This window comes from Mustelus asterias, chromosome 23 (assembly GCF_964213995.1).
Source record: "Mustelus asterias chromosome 23, sMusAst1.hap1.1, whole genome shotgun sequence".
Classification (NCBI taxonomy): Eukaryota; Metazoa; Chordata; class Chondrichthyes; order Carcharhiniformes; family Triakidae; genus Mustelus; species Mustelus asterias.
The window spans coordinates 37,810,551-37,830,972 of record NC_135823.1 but is presented as its reverse complement, the minus strand read 5'-3'; the positions used below and the strand labels follow the sequence as shown (position 1 = coordinate 37,830,972).

Genomic DNA, 20,422 nt, shown 5'->3' with positions numbered 1-20,422 from the left:
GCAAAATAATAAACACAAAAGGGATAATCCAATGAGGAGGAGGTGTTGACAAGGGGGCAGAATAGGACACAGAAAAAATAGAAGTCTCTCAGAAGCAGCACTGGTTGCTAATGACATGTTTTTAAATAGATGCTTGTGTGTCAATTCCCAAATCATGTCTAGTTAACACTGCTTTCCACAGGCTAAACTTGATATAATTTCAGGTGCAGCAAATATGCGGCACACTCAGCAATTTGCATTTTATATTTCCACCATCAACATCTTTCTTGATATATAAGATATAGAATAATTAACTCATCCTTCAATTTGTATGCAAGATGTTTATTTCAATGCTCATATTCAGAGACCCAGCTGATAGCTTTGCCAAAAAGCTAAATTAATGCCAGTGATATGAATCATTACCCAGGAGTGTTTCAGTTTCAACCAAGCAAGTTAAAATTAGCCCAAGGAACTCTTCCAATCCGCTAAACTACCTTGTTGAGGTCATCAGTACTCAAGAGCTTAAAGAAAAATATTCAACAGAAAGACAGAGTTAAACCAGTACTGATAATGACACTTGTTTAAAAAGTGCACAAACACAAGCAGTCGGATGCTAGTTCAGGGCCAACTCCCTAAAAATCAAGTTCTCATATCCTGCAGAACTGCTGAATAAAGAGTCTCTCCTCAAGCACCAGTTTGGAAACTCTACGGAATAAGGAAAGTGCATTGAGGGTTGATGAGGCTGAGGGAGAAGGGGGGGCTGCCGAGGGAAAAGGAGGGGGTTGCGCCAAGGGAGAAGGAGGGGGGAGTGATGAGGGAGAGGGGGGTGCTGACGGAGGGGTGCTGACGGAGGGGTGCTGACGGAGGGGTGCTGACGGAGGGGGGCTGCCGAGGGAGAAGGGGGGGGGGGCGCCGAGGGAGGGAGGGGGGGGGGGGGGAGGGAGGGGGGGGTGGTGGTGTGTGCGCCGAGGGAGAAAAGGGGGGGGGGGGGGTTGCCGAAGATGGAAAGGGATTGTGAAGAAAAATAAAAATCACTATTCATTAATCATAGCTTGGAGAACTGGGATAGTGTCATCAATAAGCACATTTCTAATTTCTATAATAAAGGCTTCAGCTTGGCTACTTTGCTCCTCTACAACTAATCGACTCTAGATATTCCGTCTCCTCACCACAGGTGACCACTCTTTCAAACTCAAACCCCTGTGCCTTAAGAAGGTACAAGTGGCTGTAGCCAGGAAGAAAGTGTACCAGCAGAGCCTGTCCTGACAAAATGTCACATCTGAACAAATCAACAGGCAGTCCCAATTCCGGCAGAATCTTCTGCCGCAATAGGTAGAACCTCAACCCCTTCAAACTTGATAAGGTGATCAAGGACAGTGGGACAACTCTCAGATAGTGCAGACCTGGGCCAATCAGCATCTTGCGTGGAAGTATGGTCAAAAGAGAATTTCACCTAATCCAAATACTTAAACGGCGGCACGGTAGCACAGTGGTTAGCACTGCTGCTTCACAGCTCCAGGGTCCTGGGTTCGATTCCCGGCTCGGGTCACTGTCTGTGTGGAGTTTGCACATTCTCCTCGTGTCTGCGTGGGTTTCCTCCGGGTGCTCCAGTTTCCTCCCACAGTCCAAAGATGTGCGGGTTAGGTTGATTGGCCAGGTTAAAAATTGCCCCTTAGAGTCCTGAGATGCGTAGGTTAGAGGGATTAGCAGGTAAATATGTGGGGGTAGGGCCTGGGTGGGATTGTGGTCGGTGCAGACTCGATGGGCCGAATGGCCTCCTTCTGCACTGTAGGGTTTCTATGATGATTTCTTAAACGGGGAAAATGACTGGTCATTGATTCAACTGCTCAGAAACTGGCAGCCTCATTGCTTCTACAATGTTTCATTCAAAATTACAATACTTGGGTAGCGAATCACCCTACATGCAGGAAATGCCATAAAATGTCATACCATAATTTCCTCCTATACCCACCAAAAAAAAAGCAACAAGTTCTGCATGACGTTTTCCTAATTGCCAGTTAAAGGCAGGAGATATTTAATACTGTGACCTTTCAAAAACCCAGACAAGTAAGAGGTTTCAGTGTGATTTGAAGTGATTAAAAACTTAAGAGTTAAGCTGACAAAACAACTCTTTGGAGAACAGCTATGGAGAAGAAACTAATCCAAGTCTTTAAAATGCTAAAAGAAATGGACAGAATCAAGCTAATTAAATGTGTAAAACCAAGTGACAAGTCTAGGATGTCACTAGTCATGACACTAGTCCATCACTCAAACCAGCCTCCCAAACATTGACACTGTCTATACTTGCCGCTGTTTCGGAAAAGCAGCCAGCATGATCAAGGACCCCACACACCCCGGACATTCTCTTTTCCACCTTCTTCTGTCAGAAAAAAATACAAAAGTCTGAGGTCACATACAAACCAACTCGAGAACAGCTTCTTCCCTGCTGCCGACTGACTTTTGAATGGACCTACCTCGCACTAAGTTGTTCTTTCTCTACACCCTAGCTATGACTGTAACACTACATTCTGCACTCTCTCGTTTCCTTCTCTATGAACGGTATGCTTTGTCTGTATAGCACATAAAAAACAATACTTCTCACTGTATACTAACACGTGACAATAATAAATCAAGTAAAAATATAACATTCAAACAAGAACACAGATAAAGGAGAAATTTGTCCACAATTAATGTAATGGTGATTTATCTTTTAAGAAACTGGATAAAATTTTAATTAGGAAAACAACCAGAGAATGCAGAAATAAGTATAATACACCATAGTCCTAACCGCGTGTGAACCATGAGAACGTCATCTGAAGAATTCAACACAACCACACAGAGTTCTCACTCCACTGGATCACAGGAAATTCTTCTAAAAAGTTTCATTTCTTCTTTACTCCCTCCCCAGAACCAAAGGAACAGAGGGAGGTGGAGGTAGAGAAAACCAGCTGTTCATATTGTAGGCGGCCCACAGGAAGGAGCAGACACCTAAAGGACTCCAACCCCTCTCACGGGCAGATTACTACCGACAGGCAATAAACAGCAGTCACCCAGATCAGCTGCAGGCAGCAGCTTTTCTGGGGAAGAAAAAGGGAGGAGGAAATATTTTATGTTGTGCCTTCAATTCAACCGTTATGAAATGTATCATTAACCTTACTTCAAACCAAGATGTCACAACAGTAAGGTGTTCTACCCACTGGGAATACAACCATTTCTTAAATGCTTTCCTATCATTTAAAGCTCAAGTTTATTTATTAGTGTCACAAGTAAGCTTACATTAACAGTGCAATGAAGTTCCTTTGAAAATCCCCCAGTCACCACACTCAAGCTCCTGTTTGGGTACAGAAGGAGAATGTAACATGGCCAATGCACCTAACCAGCACGTCTTTCGGATTGTGGAAGGAAACCCACGCAGGCACGGGGAGAACGTGCAAACTCCGCACAGTAGCCCAAGCCGGGAATCGAATCTGGATCCCTGGTGCTGTGAGACAGCAGTGCACGCCATCGTGCTGAGCTTCATCTGCTAATTCACTGACAGATCATCAACAGCAATTAACCATTGAAGCACAACCTGAAAGAAATAGCAAATTAAAGATCACTGTATTTTTCTAATGTGTATTTGATTCCCCTGCTCAGCAAATAAACAATATACACAAACACTTCTCTGAATTAAACAGAACCACAATTTGAGTTCCTTCCTCACAGATGATCACAATTTAGCTCCTTCTCAATAACCCTCTCTGAATATATTCTTCAGAATTTCCCAACCCTCACTCTCAAGCAGGGGTTAAGTTAATTGATCAGACTTAAACTATTTGCGAAGATAGGAAGACAGCCTATGTATTTAGCATGCACATTCCAACCAGAAGGCAAGAGTAAGTGGTCTTACTTGGCACCAATTACTGTGGTGGTCATGCTCTATATTTCTGAGGTTATGATAACCAATGCTTACAACCAGGCCACCATGACTACACCTAAGAATATGATCAAAGTATGAGAACTAGGGGCTTCAATTTTAGAAAATTCATTTTCCATGCAACTCTTGAAACAAGACAGGGCAGTCTTGCAAACCCCTAGTTTTCCTTTCACAAGACAAGTTACACAGATTTTCATGGAATGATATGGAACAGAAGGAAAATACTTGCCAATGTTGACTCTTTGAAAGAGCTATCCAATTAATCCCACTCCCTGTTCTTCCTTCAACCCAATAATCCTCTCCCCTTCAAACATTTATCCAATTTGAAAGTTAAAGTTACTGCGCCTAGCACCGTTTCAGGCAAGGTATTCCAGATCACCTCAACTCATTGCTTAAAAAAACATTTCTGCCCAGCTCAACTTCGCCTCTTTTACCAAATTCCTGAAATCCGTGTTCTCTGGTTACTAACCCTCCCAACAGTGGAAACAGTTTCACCTTATCTGCATTTATCAAAACACTTCATGAACTTTTCTATTAAATCTCCCCTTACTATCTTTTCAAAACCAAGGACATTCAGATGATTAAACCAAGAGCCCGAGCAAAATTGAAGTCAATGGGAATCAGGAGGAAAGCTTCACTGATTGGAGTCGTACTTATCACAATAGAAGATGGTGGTGGTTGTTGGAGATCAATAACCTCAGCCCAGGACACTGCTGCAGGGTCTCTCAAGAACCTTGAGCTGCTTCATCAATGACCTTCCTTTCCTTCAACATAAGGTCAGAAATGAAGATGTTTACTGATGATCACACAATGTTCAGTACCATTTGCATCTTCTCAGATACTTAAACAGTGTCCACATGCAGCAACATTCAGGCTTGGCTGGCAAGTGACATTTGCATGTCATACGAGTGCCAGACCATGACCATCTCCAACAATGGAGAATTTAACCATTTCTTTTAACTCCAATGTCATTACAATCACAGAAACCCTCACCAACATCCTGAGGATACCACCGACCAGAAATTTAACAGTATCGGTCATATAAATAGAGTGGCTATGAAAGACCAAGCCAGAGTCTAGGAATTCTTTGGCGAATAACTCACCCCCTGACTCCACAAAGCCTGTCCGTCACCTACTAGACACAAGTCAAGAGTGTGATGGAATACTTTCCATTTTTTGGAGCTGCACTTATTCAGAAAACACTCAAGAAGCTTGACACCATCCAGGACAAAGCAGCCTATTTGATTGCTCCCCTTCCACAAACATTCAATCCTCCCAACACTGAGGAAAAGTAGCAGCTGTGTGCCCCATCTACAAGATACACTGCAAAGAACTCACCAAGATTTCTTTGCCGGCACCTCCCAAACCCCTGACTCCTAGCATCTAGAAGGACAAGAGCAGCAAATACCTGGGAACAGCACCACCTGCAGGTTCCCCGCCAAGTCACTCACAATCCTGACTTGGAAATATATCATGATGTGGAGATGCCGGCGTTGGACTGGGGTAAACACAGTAAGAAGTTTAACAACACCAGGTTAAAGTCCAACAGGTTTATTTGGTAGCAAAAGCCACACAAGCTTTCGAAGCTCTAGAGCTTCGAAAGCTTGTGTGGCTTTTGCTACCAAATAAACCTGTTGGACTTTAACCTGGTGTTGTTAAACTTCTTACTATTGGAAATATATCGCCATTCCCTCACTATCACTCGGTCAAAATCCTGGGACTCTGTTTCTAACAGCATTGTGGGTGTACCTACACCTCGGACTGCAGCAGTTCAAGAAGGCAGCTAGCTCATCACCATATTCTCGAGGGCAACTCGGGATGGCCAATAAATGGTCTAGCCAGCGACACCCACATCCCATAAAATTACTTTTTAAAAATGGCCAGCAGTAATTTGAATGAGTTCATGTTTACAGAGAGACACTAAAAAAAACCTGCTCAGGTGATCACAAGAGACCCTGTATTGATGTGGGGGGAAGCTTGCTCATAAATACACGCAAAGCCTAACTAATCGGTCAGTTTACAATGTGGGATCCTGCAGTATAGGAAAGCAGCCTTCGGAGCAATACTGACTGTGAAGCACTGAGATATTGAAGAGACATGAACAGGCATAAACACAAGTCTCTTTCAATCCTTTTCCACAAGTCTCTGCCTGTAAGCTTTTATTTGTTCCTACATGATAGGTTTTGACCTGCCCACAACATTTCTGGATTTTAAAAACATGTTCCATTGTGTGAGCTGAACCGCCCAGGAAATCAACATTTTGTTGGGCAATTTCAGAATGTCAGCGAAACCACATTTCTTGAGTTACAGGTTGCTTCACTGCCAATAAGGAGTTAATCAACACCTCCACACACTCCAATATGCTGCAGTCTCGAAGGTTATAGTCCAATCACCATTTATTTTATGTCCACATATATAATTGCTTTGCAGCACACACACTATTCTCTTTATCAGAAGAATGAAGAATCCAGTCCCTCCTCAGGGCTTCACAATCAAGGCTAAAGGAGCACCACACTGCCGAAGGGGCCATGCTTCCAGCAAAACATCAAACCAAGCTGCCTGCTGAAGTGGACATAAAAGAATGAGCAGGGGAGCGTCACTATGTCATGACCACTATTTCACTTTCATGCCTCTCTGCAGCTTCACAAAAGCCATACAGCAGAAGTGTAGCAGCAGATAATTGACTTGCTGGAAGGTGTGCACAGCCCAGCTTTTGAAAAAGGTAAATAATCATCATCCTTAAAAAAATTGCAGAATTCACAGCATTGTCACCAAAAGGGAAAATTAAACATCGCTGTATTCCCATATCTGGGCAATGGTCCAAATGCCAGGTATTGTCATAGATAACAGCTCATCAATATTCGACAAAACATTCCACTTTTCTTTTTAAAAACAAACCACTTTCTGGGCCTGATTTCAGTTTCAGATCATGATACATTTCGAAAGCAGCAACATGGTGATTGACAATTAAATAAGCGAATTTGTCTCAGGGGCAGGAAAGGATAAACAATTTGAAAATTACAGTGCTAAGGTGCATCTGAAAAGTCACAATGCTTGCATCACCTCCTCTCCAAAGCTGGCGAAGTGTCACATTGCAGGTGGATGGAAGGACAAAAATCAACAAGCTAGTTATATCTTAAATATTACACATCCACAGCATTTCAGAACAAAATATTGCTCAAACTGCAATATCATCATACATCACTGGCATTACATACCAGATTCTAAAGTATTACCACTCAGCAATCAGGACTCCAACTGCAACTTTGGTCCAAAACATCTAAAGAGTTAGCAGCAACAATTGCTAGCAAAGGCCATTTGAAGTTTTCAAAAGTACATATTTCCACAACTTGCTTTTATATAGTGCTTTTAACTCAGTAAAATGCCCCAAGGTGCAAATTTCAGAGCAAATGCCGTTCCTCAAATAAACATGGCATACATCCAATTATTCAACAAGTGTCAACAAAATCCTGTAAAATTAACTGAACAATATAATCCAGTTTTGTTAGTGACATGGTGTTTAAACCTCAAAAGGATAATACAATGTAAAATAAACAATACAGTCATGCCAATTTTGCAGATGGAACGCGAGGGAGTTGCATGGAATTGGAGAATCAACAGTAGTCATCACACCCTGACTATCACAGTTATGCTGGATTTTTGACAAATAATTTGTATTAAAAAAACATGACAATGAAAACTCAATAATTAGAGATTACAAGAAACCCAATCAAGTGTCAAGTTATCTATCACCAGTCATCTGAACTGCTCCATTACGTCATTAATGTGTAATTGAATCCATCATTTACCAGGCTTTGATACCAGCAGAGGGTGCAGATACAATCAACATGTTCCACGTCTCTGAACTATTACATTGCATAGCTGCCAACAACGCAAGTGGCAGTCCCATCCATAGCATTGTCAAAGGGAAACCTCCCACTGCCATTTAGGCGACAACAGCCAGAGCCTCGTTTTGGGACTACAAAACTGTTGCCAGTGGCTCTTGGTGGCCCAATACAGACATTGAGCTGTTCCACATAACATGATTGTATCGTAACATGAAATTGCAACACGATGCAAGCACACATCAGGCATTGTCAAATCCCCGTCTTCTTGGAGATCCACCCAACTGCACTCAAGTTTTATTTGAAATCCATTACAGTCCTGTGCTTCCAAATAGAGATCTGCCCTGCACACAACAACAGCTGGTCCCAGTCTTCTGTACAATCACCAATAGGCCCAAAGGAGGCTACTGGGAAGGAAATGTAAACACAGCTTTCTGGAAATGTCGCATTTCTATAGCACCTTTCACAACCACAGGAAGTTCCAAAAGTACTTGATAGCCAATGATGTACTTTTGAAGTGCAGTCAATTTGATCATGTTGGAAACGCACCTATACCCTTTCAGCTATTTTGGTAATAGCTGCAATGCCAGGAACCGAGGTTGGCTCACAATGTTCTTCAGCTAGAAGCCATTAGCAGAAGCATTTATCCAGTAAGAGATTTATTTCTCAGCACAAAACAATCATCTGTCAGCCTCTCTTGCGCTGCCAACTCTGTTAGAGGCACAGAATTGAAAATTTATTCCTATTTATTCTAGCTAAGCTTATTATTTCTAGAATCTTTAAATTTAACCTGAAAACTTGTAGTCAATTTTTCAGAATACAGATTCAGGGGATTCAAGGTACACATTAATAAATTGTTTAAAGTAGGATTTACATCATATTCAATCAATCCTTAATTGTGTGAATACTCTTTTCACTTTGCATATTGTGGCATTTAATATGCATCTTAAAAATGTGAAAACTGATATTTAAGTAAGTGAGGACAGGGTTTGCTACAACGGTTCTGATCAGCTGAACAATTGGAGTCCAGGCTCACACAGCATGACTTGGGTAAGGTTTGGTAGGAAAGGCACTACCAATGGAAACAGTAACACAATCAGTAACCCTTAGGAAATAAAAATACAATGCCTTAATTCTCCATAGGTGTTGAATATAATCTCTTCACAGTTTAAGAGAACTGATGGGGAGATGATGGCCTAGTGGAATTATTGCTAGACGATTAATCCAGAAACTCAGTTAATGTTCTGGGGTCCCAGGTTCAAATCCCGCAATGCTAGAGGGTGAAATTTGAGTTCAATAAAAAAAATCTGGAATTAAGAATCTACTGATGACCAAGAAACCATTGTCAATCGTCAGAAAAACCCATCAGGTTCACTAATGTCCTTTAGGGAAGGAAATCTGCCATCTTTACCTGGTCTGGCCTATATGTGACTCCAGAGCCACTGCAATGTGGTTGACTCTCAACTGCCCTCAGGCAACTTAGGAAGGGCAATAAATGCTGGCCAACCAGCGACGCCCACGTCCCACAAATGAATTTTTAAAAACTGATTACATGTGCTTAGGCTCTGCATCTCCACCGTTGCCATCTCTAGTCAGCTTTCCGAATAACTAAGCACTTATGAGCAACTCTATATACACTATACACAAAAAGCCAACTGCAAACTTAAGGCTTTAATTGAGCTTCATTTTCAGTACAACTGCAACAAACGCCAGAGAGAGTGCTGCTCAGAAAGGAAGATGAAATTAATTGTTCCTGTCCTCCTTTTTCTACTTGCTTTCTGCCCTCTCCCACTGGAGCCAACAACTCCTTGCCTCTTGGACACTCTCCAGTATCTCATCAATCTTCATGTGAGGGCACGTGGTGAGCACTGAAAGTAATAGGCCACAGGGACATGATGATCAAACCCAATCCCCCACCTGATGCCAAGGTATGTGCACTTCCAGAAGGAGTAACTAGGCATTGATCAGGAGCAGCAATCAAAGCAACTCATGGTCAGCCGAGTCAAACTTTAGTGCCTCAACCAACTGAGCCAAGATCAGGCGAACTCAGTTAAACCGGTAACCTCCTTGTCTATGTAGCTAATGGATACACTGCCTTCACTAACTGAGCTACCTAACAGGGCCCACTGCTACTCTCCAACAAATATGAGGTTTTTGCAACTCAAGAAGGATGTTAAGATGACATTTCACATAATTAGCAACCAATTTGTGGGACAGATGCAAGGCTCCAACTAGGGGGAAAAATATAGAGATGCAAATGTACAGGAAAATTACAGAGAGATGCAAGAACTATAGAGTAGTGATAACGGAGATCTTATCATGCCAGTCTTTTTCACGATAATAGTACAATCGGCAGACGGGGAAAGAATTTCTAGAGTTAATTTTCTACATCAGTATGCACCAAGCCCAATGAGGAAGGAGGTATTGTTGGATCAGGTTCTAAGTGGATCAAGTGTCAGTAGGGGAATATTTAGGGAAAAGTAATCATAGTATCACAGGTTTTAGGTTAGCTATGGGAAAGGACAAGGTGCAATCTAGAGGAGTGAGAACAGATCAGGTCTAGGTAGTTTGCAACCAACAACTGTCAGGCAGAACTGTACCCACCACCTGGAGGTTCCCTTTCATGTCATTCACATCCCGACTTGGAAATATATCGTCATTCTTTCACTGTCGCTGGGTCAAAATTCTGGAACTCCCTCCCTAACAGCACTGTCTGAAACTGCAGCAGTTCAAGAAGGCAGCTCACCACCACCTTCTCAACCGCAACTAGGGATAGGCAATAACACGTTGGCCTAGCCAGCAATGCCCACATCCCATATATGAATTTTAAAGAACAGAACAATGGGCTGCCTTTAAAGAGATGTTTCAGATACAGCCAAGGTACATTCCCACAAGGGAGAAAAGGGCGGCAAGCAAAGCCAGGGCTCCCTGAATGACAAAGGAGATAGTTAGATAAGGGAGAAAAAAGGTGTGTATGACAGGTCAATAATAGATGCGAGAACAGGGTAAATATAGCAAGTTCAGAGAGAAAGCGAAAAAGGAAATGAATGGCAGGGAGAAAGTATGAGATTAGCAGCTAACATAAAAATGAATTCAAAAGTCTTCTACACGGAAAGTAGTAGTAAAAGGTTGACAAGAGGATTAATGGAGTTGATCAGGAAGCAAAAAGGGGACATACACATGGAGGCAAAGGGCATGTTTAAGGTACTAGGTAAGTGCTTGGCATGGGTCTTTACCAAGGAAGATGCTGCTGGAATCAGAGAAAGAGGGGGTAGTTCAGACACTGGATGGTCTAAAAATTGGTAAAGGAGGTATTAGAAAGGCTGGGTTGTTGATAAGTTCATAAGTCACCAGGACAGGATGGGATGCATCTGAAGGTACTTCTGGAAGTAAGAGAGCAAACAGCAGAGGTATTAGCCGTAATGTTCAAATTCTCCTTAGATACAGGGGTGATGCCAAAGGACTGGAGAATTGCAAATCTTATATCCTTGTTCAAAAAATGTTATATGGGTAAACCCAAAAACTACGGGCCAGTCTGTTTAATATTGATGGTGGGAAAGCTTTTAGAAAATCCCAGACAAAATTAACAGTTGTTTGGAAAAAGTGTAGTTTAATTCAGAAACACCAGCATGGATTTATTAAAGGCAAATTATGTTTAATCAAATCAAGTTTTTAGATGAGCTAACAGAAATGGTTGATCAGGTTAATCCAGTTCATGTGGTGTACATGGACTTCCAAAAGGCTTTTGATAAGAATGCCATATGATAAGCTTACCGGCAAAGTTGAAGCCCATGGAATAAAATAGATAGTGACAACATCGGTACGAAGTTGGCGGGGTGACAGTGAATAAAGTACTGCCGTATAGTTGCATTTCAGGCGAGAGAAAGGTATATAGTGGGTTTCCTCAAGAGGTCAGCAATAGGACCACTGATTTTCTTTTAATGTCCTAGGCTTGGGAATAGAGAGTACAATTTCAAAATTTGCAGCTGGCATAAAACAAGTACCGTATTTTAAACAGTGAGGAGAATAGTGAGAGGCAGGTTGGTGGAATGGCCAGACACACGGCAGATTACATTTAATGCAGTGGTGATCATTTTGGAACCAAGAATGAGGAGCGGCAAGGATGCAACTCCATAGAAGTACTGGAACACAGGCTTGGGTGTATATGTGCATAAATCATTGAAGATGGCAATGCAGGTTGAGAAGATAGTTAAAAAGGCATATGGGGTCTAAAGCTTTATAAATGGAAGCATGGAATACAAAAGCAAGAAAGTTATGATGAACTTTTTTAAAGCTCCGGCACCACCTCAGATGGAGTACTGTGTATAATTCTGGGAACCGCACTTTGAAGATGTGATGGTTATAGAGAGGGTGTGGAAAGGATTACAAGAATGGTTCCAGGTTGATGGATCATTCATGTGATCAGTGATCGGAGAAGCTGTGGCTGTTTTCAATCTTCTCTTCTGTAAGGAGAAGAGATTTAATAGATGTGTCCAAAATCATGAGGGGTCTAGACAAAGTAGATGGAGAGAAACGGTTTCCATTGGTGGAAGGGTCAAAAACCAGAAAAGACTAATTTAAAGGTGAATGGTAAAAGAAGCAGTGACGAGATGAGGAAAAAGTTATTTTACAAATGAGCGGTCAGGATCTGGAACACACTGCCTGAGAGGGGAATGGAGGCAGACTCAATTGTAGCTTTCAAAAGCGAATGGGATAATTACCTCAACAAAAATTATTTGCAAGGGGTTACAGGGAGAGGGCAGGTGAGTGGCACTAGTTGCATTGCTCTTGCAGGGAACTGGCCAGACCCAATGGGACAAACGGCCTCCTTCCGTGTTGCAACCATTCAATAATTCTATGAACATAGCAGTGAACAAAGAATTTTTGGTTCATGAATTTGCTGGGCCAAGGTAAATATTCCACAGATCATAACCATTCTCTCAGTTAACAATGTTAGAATAATGCAACTTCAATTATACTAGTAACTTTACAGCCGTGCATTTCAACATTACTGTGTTAATAGTGAATTTCATATCAGACCAGTAACAAATCCAACTGGGTCTGTTATTGGATATATTTAATGCAAATAATTTTCCTAATTAGTAAACATTTACAGCAATATCCAGAATGGAGAGACTGACAGAACTCAAAACCATCTCACCAGTGATCAGAAAGCAGAGGAGATGGCAATTGCTTCAGTACACCCACATTATCTATGTAGCATTTCAAACAGGTTATTTAACAAGCTGCTTGCAACACTAGAAAACAATTTCAGAAACATAGAAAATAGGAGTAGGCTATTCAGCCCTACGAGCCGGCTCCGCCATTCATTTTGAACATGGCCAGTCATCAAATTAAATATCCTGATCCCCACTCCCCCTCCCCCCTGTATCCCTTTAGCCCCAAGAACTATATCCAATTTCTTCTTGAAATCACACAATGTTTGGGCCTCAACTACTTTCTATGGTAGTGAATTCCACAGGTTCACCATTCTGTAGGTGAAGAAATTTCTCCTCACCTCAGTCCTAAAAGGCTTACCCCTTATCCTCAAACTATGACTCCTTGTTCTGGACTCCCCCACCATTGGGAACATTCTTTCTGAATCTACCCTGTCTAACCCTGTTAGAATTTTAAGTTTCTATGAGATCCCCTCTCACTCTTATAAACTCCAGTGAATATAGTCCCAACTAATTTAGCCTCTCCTCATATGACAGACCTGCCATCCCAGGAATCAGCCTAGTAAACCTTCGCTGTACTCCCCCTCTATAGCAAGGGCATCCTTCCTCAGTTAAGGACACCAAAACTGCACGCAATAGTCCAGGTGTGGCCTCGCCAGTGTCCTATACAATAGTAAAACATCCCTATTCCTATATTCAAATCCTCTTGCTGTGAAGGCCAGCATACCATTTACCTTCTTTACTGCCTTCTGTCCCTGCACGCTTACTTTCAGCGACTGATGCATTAGGACTCCAAGGTCTCGCTGAGTATCCACCTCTCTCAATTTACATCCATTCAAATAGTAATTTGCCTTCCTATTATTGCCACCAAGTGGATAACCTCACATTTCTCTACGTTGTACTACATCTACCATGCATATGCCCACTCAGCCTGTCCAAATCACTCTGAAGCATCTCTGCATCCTCCTCACAGCTCACCCTCCCACCCAACTTTGTATCATCATGTGCAAATTTGGAGATAATAAATTTAGTTTCCTCGTCCAAAGCATTAATATTTAATGTTAACAGCTGGGGTCCTAGCACAGATCCTTGTGGTATCCTACTAGCCAATCAGAAAAAGAGCCATTTATGCCAACTCTTTGCTTCCCATCTAACCCGCTTTCTATCCATCTCAAGTCTACCCCGCAATCCCATGCGCCTTAACTTTACATAGTAGTCTGTTGTGAGAGACTTTGTTGAAAGCGTTCTGAAAGTCTAAATAAACCACATCCACTGGATCTCCTTGGTCATCTTGACTAGTTACATCCTCAAAGAATTCCAATAGATCCGTCGAGCACGATTTCCCCTTTGTAAAGCTATGCTAACTTTGTCTGATTATATCACTGCTTTCCAAATCTGAGCTATGAAATCCTTGATAATGGCTCCAGCAACTTCCCCATGTACTGACGTTAGGCTCACTGGGCTATAGTTTCCTGTTTTCTCTCTACCTCCCTCTCTGAATAGCGGGCTTACATGAGCTACCCTCCAATCTGTAGGAACCATTCCAGGGTTGAAAGAATTTTGGAAAATAACCACCAATGGATCGACTATTTTTAGGGCCATTTCCTTAAGTACTCTGGGATGAAGATTATCAGGACCTGGAGATTTATCCACTTTCAATCCCATCAATTTCCCCATAACCATTTCTCTACTGACACGGATTTCTTTCAGCTACTCATGAAAACTTTTTTCTCTCAGAACGTCTGGTACATTATTCATATCTTCCTTTATGAAGACATAAGCAAAGTACGAATTTAGTTCCTCAGCCACTTCTTTGTTCCCCATTATGAATTCTCCTGTTTCTGATTGTAGCAGGCCTACAGATTTGTCAATCTGTTTCTCTTTACATACCTATAGAAACTTTTACAGTCAGTTTTAATGTTCCCAGCTAGCTTACTTTCATACTCTATTTCCCCCTTCTTAATCAATCCCGTGGTCATCCTTTGTTGAATTTTAAACTGCTCCCAATCCTTGGGGTCTATTGCTTTTTCTTGCCAATTTATAAGTTTCTTCTTTGAATCTAATACTATCTCCAGTTTTTCTTGGAAGCCATGGATTGGTCACAGTTCCCTTACCACTCTTGCACCAAACAGGAGTAAACAACTTCTGGGGAAAAAATAAGAGATGGGAAATCAGATGAAAAGTCTTCTCCCCTTCACTCCTGAAGCCACACATTAGATGAATTTGTGGAGCAGACTCCCACAAAACGGAACTGGAATCTTTAAGTCAGATTGCTGATGCAGGGTACACAGCCAATAGCAGTGTGACATCTGGGTTGGCCAACATCCCAGCCAGCAACTCCAACCCAACCGCAACATTGCTGGGAGTAATTTTACTTCCCCTTTCTTCAATGTTCAAGTGAGTGTTTCTTCGTTGCTCAGCTCTGTACCCTCTCAAGGGCAAAAACATTTATATAACAGCACACTATATCCTGTTGAAATTCAGTGCAGCGCATGCAAACTGTAGGCTGAGGTTCAGACTACATGGCAGTGAAATATTGCAAGAATAACCTTAAATGATTTGTCCAACATTACACAGCAAGCAAATTATAGGTGTGATTCTGACAGAGGCTGCCTGTTTTTTTGTGAAGTAGCTGCTGTTTTAACCCAAACCGGGAATTGGTCACCAAGCTACAGTGACAGGATGATGCTGGGAATAACAATGTGTAATCATTACGCTGTGAAGATTTGCACAAATTACTGATTAAGGCAGCAACTTTATGTCATCATTGCACAATTCCCAAGGAAATTATTTTACAACCCAATGGGAAGACAACAAGACAAAGACTAATGTATTTTGCAGCAGCAACAATTTGCATTTATATAGTACTTTTAACACAGCAAACACCCCAAGGCACTTTACAGAAGTGTGATCAAAAACAATCTTGACACCAAGTCACATTAGGAGATATTAGATCACGCAACCAATTGTTTGGTCAAAGACAATGTCTTAACTGGGGAGAGGTAGAGTGAACAATTTTAAAGGAGGAATCCCAGAGCTTAGGACCGAAGCAGCTGAAGCACTGTGGTCAATGGTGAGTAAAATAAGGAATGCTCAAGAAAACTGGAGAAATGCAGAGATTTCAGATGGTTGCAGAGCCAGAGGAATCTATAGAGATAGTGAAGAGCAAGACCATGAGGATGTGAATTTTAACATTGGTTCCCATTCTGACAAAGCCTTAACGTAGGTCAACAAGTGTGGTGGCCAATGAGGAGTTGGTACGAGTTGCAATATGGGCAGCAGACCTTTAGAAGTTTAAGGAGGTTGAAAGATGGGAAGCCAGCCAGGAGTGCATTGGAATAGTCAAGTCTGCAGGTAATAAAAGGCACAAATGAGAGTTTCAATAGCAGTTGAACTAAGCCAAGAGTTGAGCAACTGAGCCAGGAGTTGCACAATGTTCCCCAGGTGGAAATAGTCATCATATGAACATAAGAACTAGGAGCAGGAATAGACCATCTGGCCCCTCGAGCCTGCTCCGCCATTCAATAAGATCATGGCTGATCTTTTCGTGGACTCAGCTCCCCTTACCCACCTGCTCAGCGTAACCTTTAATTCCTTTACTGTTCAAAAACTTATCTATCCTTGCCTTAAAAACATTCAATGAGGTAGCCTCAACTGCTTCATTGGGCAGGGAATTCCACAGATTCACAACCCTTTGTGTGAAGCTCCTCCTCAACTCAGTCCTAAATCTGCTTCCTCTTATTTTGAGGCTATGCCCCCTAGTTCTAGTTTCACCTGCCAGTGGAAACAACTTCCCTGCTTCTATCTTATCTATCTCATCATGGTGACGGCGCAGGTATTTAGGTAGGAACCTCATGGTGGGATCAAATATGACAAGGTTGTGAACATCTAGCTCAGACTCAGTTGTTAGAATGGAATTGGCAGTTAGGGAACAGCAGGGACCAAAGACACTTGCTTCCCAACACTTAGTTGATTTGAGGAGTCCAAAGAAGTGGTGATTATCTAGGAGCTGTTTTGAACTCAACAAGCAAGCGCTTTTTCATCTGGGCTAGTTACTATGAATGTTTGTGTGCATGTGATAAAATAAAAACAGAAAATACTCAGGCAACTCTGCTGAAGAACAGTGTAAGCTGCCGTGCGATTCGTCACGCTGATGATATGTAGAGATTTCTCCTAACCGGGAGAATTGGAACCAGGATCAGGCAATATAAACACAGTACTGCCAGAATGGAACTATATTTCAGCTATCAATTGAACGCTGCACTCTACAGGTAGTGACCAGTCAATCATTAATCTCCGGAGAAACTGGCCATCCTTGCTTCAAAAATCAGATTTATTTAGGTATATATTTTAATAAAGGTCTCTTCCCAGATGACACTTTCTTTACTCTGTATTGAATGGGCATTAAGGAGGGAGGCGGTGACCTCTCAAGCTTCAAAAATCTGACTTTTTTCGGTATTTCTTTTAATAAAGACACAGGTGACAGTGTATTTGCTCTGCATTGGAACAGGTATTAAGGAGAGAGGCTGTGACCTCTCCAGCAATGACAGTCCTACCTTAAATTCCCGGCTGAGCTGCGGGGTGTATTCTGAAGTCCAGAGGGCTCGGACCAAAGAAGCGAGCTGGTCAGTCACCTCTCCTCTCGCATCCGCCTGGCCTTTGGATCGGAATAAAACCCCGTTGGATTTGGAAGTCTTCTCCGCCACCTCCTCCTCTGCCAACTGGCTCTGGCTCTCGCCTCCCTCGGGGAGATCCAGTCCGCCGGTCGGCCGCTCCCGGTACTGCTCCAGGGCCAGGAACTCGGCGAAGAGCTCGGTGTTGCTCAGGCACTGCAGCACGGCGTTCATGAAGCAGGTGTTGCCGTGGTTCTTGAGGCCAGCCACCCCGGGCGGCTGCCAGCGATCCCCGGAGAAGCAGCTGTCGGACGAGTCGCTGTGACCGGCAGCGGCGGCAGCAGCACTCCGACCGGCGGCGGTGGCGGGGTTGATGCCGCTCATCATCATGATAATGGAGGAGGCCGAGGAGACCACCCCGACCCCGGCCCCCAGTCCGATGCCCATCCCCATGGCCGCGCCTGCCTCGGCCGCTCGGAAGCTCCTGAAGCCGCCGTCGTCCTTCTCATCCTCAGCCGCCTCCTCGGTGCCGAAATGCGAAAGGGTGGACAGAGTCTTCAGCACTCGGCTCATAAAACTCCCGACCGAGCGCGCCGAGCCACGCCGGAAAAGTTTCTTACTGAAGGACTTTTTCTCCTTAGCTGCCGCCTTAGACATCTCCCCAACCAACCCCAAACCAATCTCTGTGACAGATATACTGTAGATTAAAAGTTCAACACCTCCCCAAATTGCAATTGCAAAAAGAAAGCAATGGAAAAGTTACAAATTGCAAAGCAAAAGGAGGAGAGGGGAGAATCAATTTATTACAAACTTAAGGAATGCAACATTTCCAAATTGCAATTTGATTTTTTTGAACTCGAGATTGTTTTATTTTAGAAACAAAGGTAATTTGTAGAAAGCAAAAAAAAAGTAGAAAACCGAAAGGTTAACAGTCTGTAGAAAGCGAAGAAAATAGGAATACTTAAAAGGAGCAAACACAAATCACTGGGAAGTGTTAGGATTGGTAGCAAAGTGTTAGGATTTGCAGTGCAATAAGGGGATGGTGATATTTTACAGAGAGTTTTGGTGGTTGGAGTTGCACTGGGATTTACAGTGCAATAAATAAAGGGATGATGTTTTATCCACAGGTTTTGCTGGTTGGAGTTGCACTGGCTGAAGTTGCAGCGGCTCCGGGGTGTCCAGCGCGCGTGCGCCCCCCGGCCGGGCGCGCGGGGCAGGCGGCCTGACCCCGCACTGACCCCCCGCCCGCCCCCCGGCCTGTTCTCCACCTCAACGAGGCGCCCGGTCCATGAGGGGCCGCTCGGCTCCGCTGCCTGGCTCCGTCCCTCGGCCGGGAATCGGCATCGTCCCCCGGGCCGGCGGGCTCGCTCCGACTCTAGCGTGGGTTTTTTTTTTAAATTCCCACTCTTCTCCTTCTCGGTCCCTCTCTCACACACTCAGCGAGGCGGCTCAGGATTTAATCCTTTCCCCTTGGAAGCCTCTGGCCTGCGGGCTGGCAGCCGCTGTCCGAGACGGGACCCCTCGTCCGACTCATTATTTTTTTTTCCTCCCTCCCCTGAGTCCCCGGTGCGGGCCGGCAAGGCCGTCTCACACTAACAGCGGTCCGCTCGCGCCGCCCAAGCCGCTCTCCCGGCTCGCTCCCTCCGGTGGGCGGGGCCCTCCCCCTTCACCATGGCAACCGCCGCGTCCTCACCTTTTTCGCGTTCCGATTGGATCCCTCCAACTCTTCCCCGCTTCTGATTGGGTACGGAACATGTCAATCATCCGCCCCTCCCTGCGGCATCGGGCTGCAATCATTTAAAGGGGAGACGAGCTAATTCAATTTAAAGGGAGGAGGGAACTTCATAAGAAAAATCTCTGGCAATTATGTCGACTCCCTGTATAAAATTATGAAGGTTCTTTACACAGTTTATGTTACAACGCATCAACAATTCTTCAGAGGTCCTGCCTCTATTTTCCTCCCATGCACCATATTTCGGTTGCCCAACAATAAAATGTCACAGATCTGTCATCATTTGATATTGAGTTACATGAGGACGCTTGCTCTAATCGACAAGTTCTAACAAGCTCTTAAAGGAGGAGAGAGATTAGGAAAGCTTGAGGGAGGGCATTCCAGTGCTTTTTGGGGCCTAGACAACTGAAAGCACGGCTTTTAGTGTGGCAATGGAGATTGGGAATGCTGAAACAGCCTGAGTCGAAGAAAGGTAGAGTTCGGTGGGACTAAGGCTTGAACTCACAACCTTTTGAATCAGGGAAAATAAAGTTCTGCAAGTTCACAATGCAATGATTTCCAATAGGTTATTTATTGGCAGATGACACAAGTAAATGTCTCAGCCATGAAAACATTTACTGATTGCACCTAATCTTTTTTTTCTGTTGTTCCACTTGCCGAAGAGAAAACCAGAAGAAAGCTAACCCAGTTACAGGGTTATGGTTTGATGTGGACGTTATATCCTAATGTTGGTCAAAACAGGAAACCAATATTGGTGTTACATCATCGCCCACAGGATTAGTGCTCCAGAGTGATTGTGAGCACCTACCAATATACAGAAGTGACAAGACATTTCATCCAATGCAATGATTGCATTAGAGATGTTACGGTAAAAAACTAACCACAATAACCACACCATTGCAACCACTGGCTGACTACTCAGCAATAAGAAGCAAAGTGGTAGTCTCAGCTTTTTTAATATTATTTGATTGTATACTTTGGGTGGAGATTCTGGCTTGAAAGCCAAGTTCAGTGTAAGGAGGTAGAAATTTACAAGCACTTGTGGATGTAATGTCAACATCGACAGGACAAATGTAACACAAGTTGTGATGAATTTTGAATTGCTTGTTTTCATTTTAAGATATTTTTTGTTCATAAACAAGATACATTGCCAATGTCAC

At 43.2% G+C, this 20,422-nt stretch overlaps 1 protein-coding gene across 1 annotated transcript in view; it reads right to left on the bottom strand.

Annotated features, from left to right (window-relative positions):
* The window catches only part of usp31 (ubiquitin specific peptidase 31), a 101,313-nt gene extending 82,961 nt beyond the window's left edge, over nt 1-18,352 (bottom strand). Inside the window, exon 1 of the mRNA XM_078240343.1 lies at nt 17,474-18,352. Within this exon, the coding sequence (XP_078096469.1) occupies nt 17,474-18,187 (714 nt within the window). The 5' untranslated portion in view covers nt 18,188-18,352. The remainder of the gene's footprint in view (nt 1-17,473) is intronic.
* Between the last annotated feature and the right edge of the window lie 2,070 nt (nt 18,353-20,422).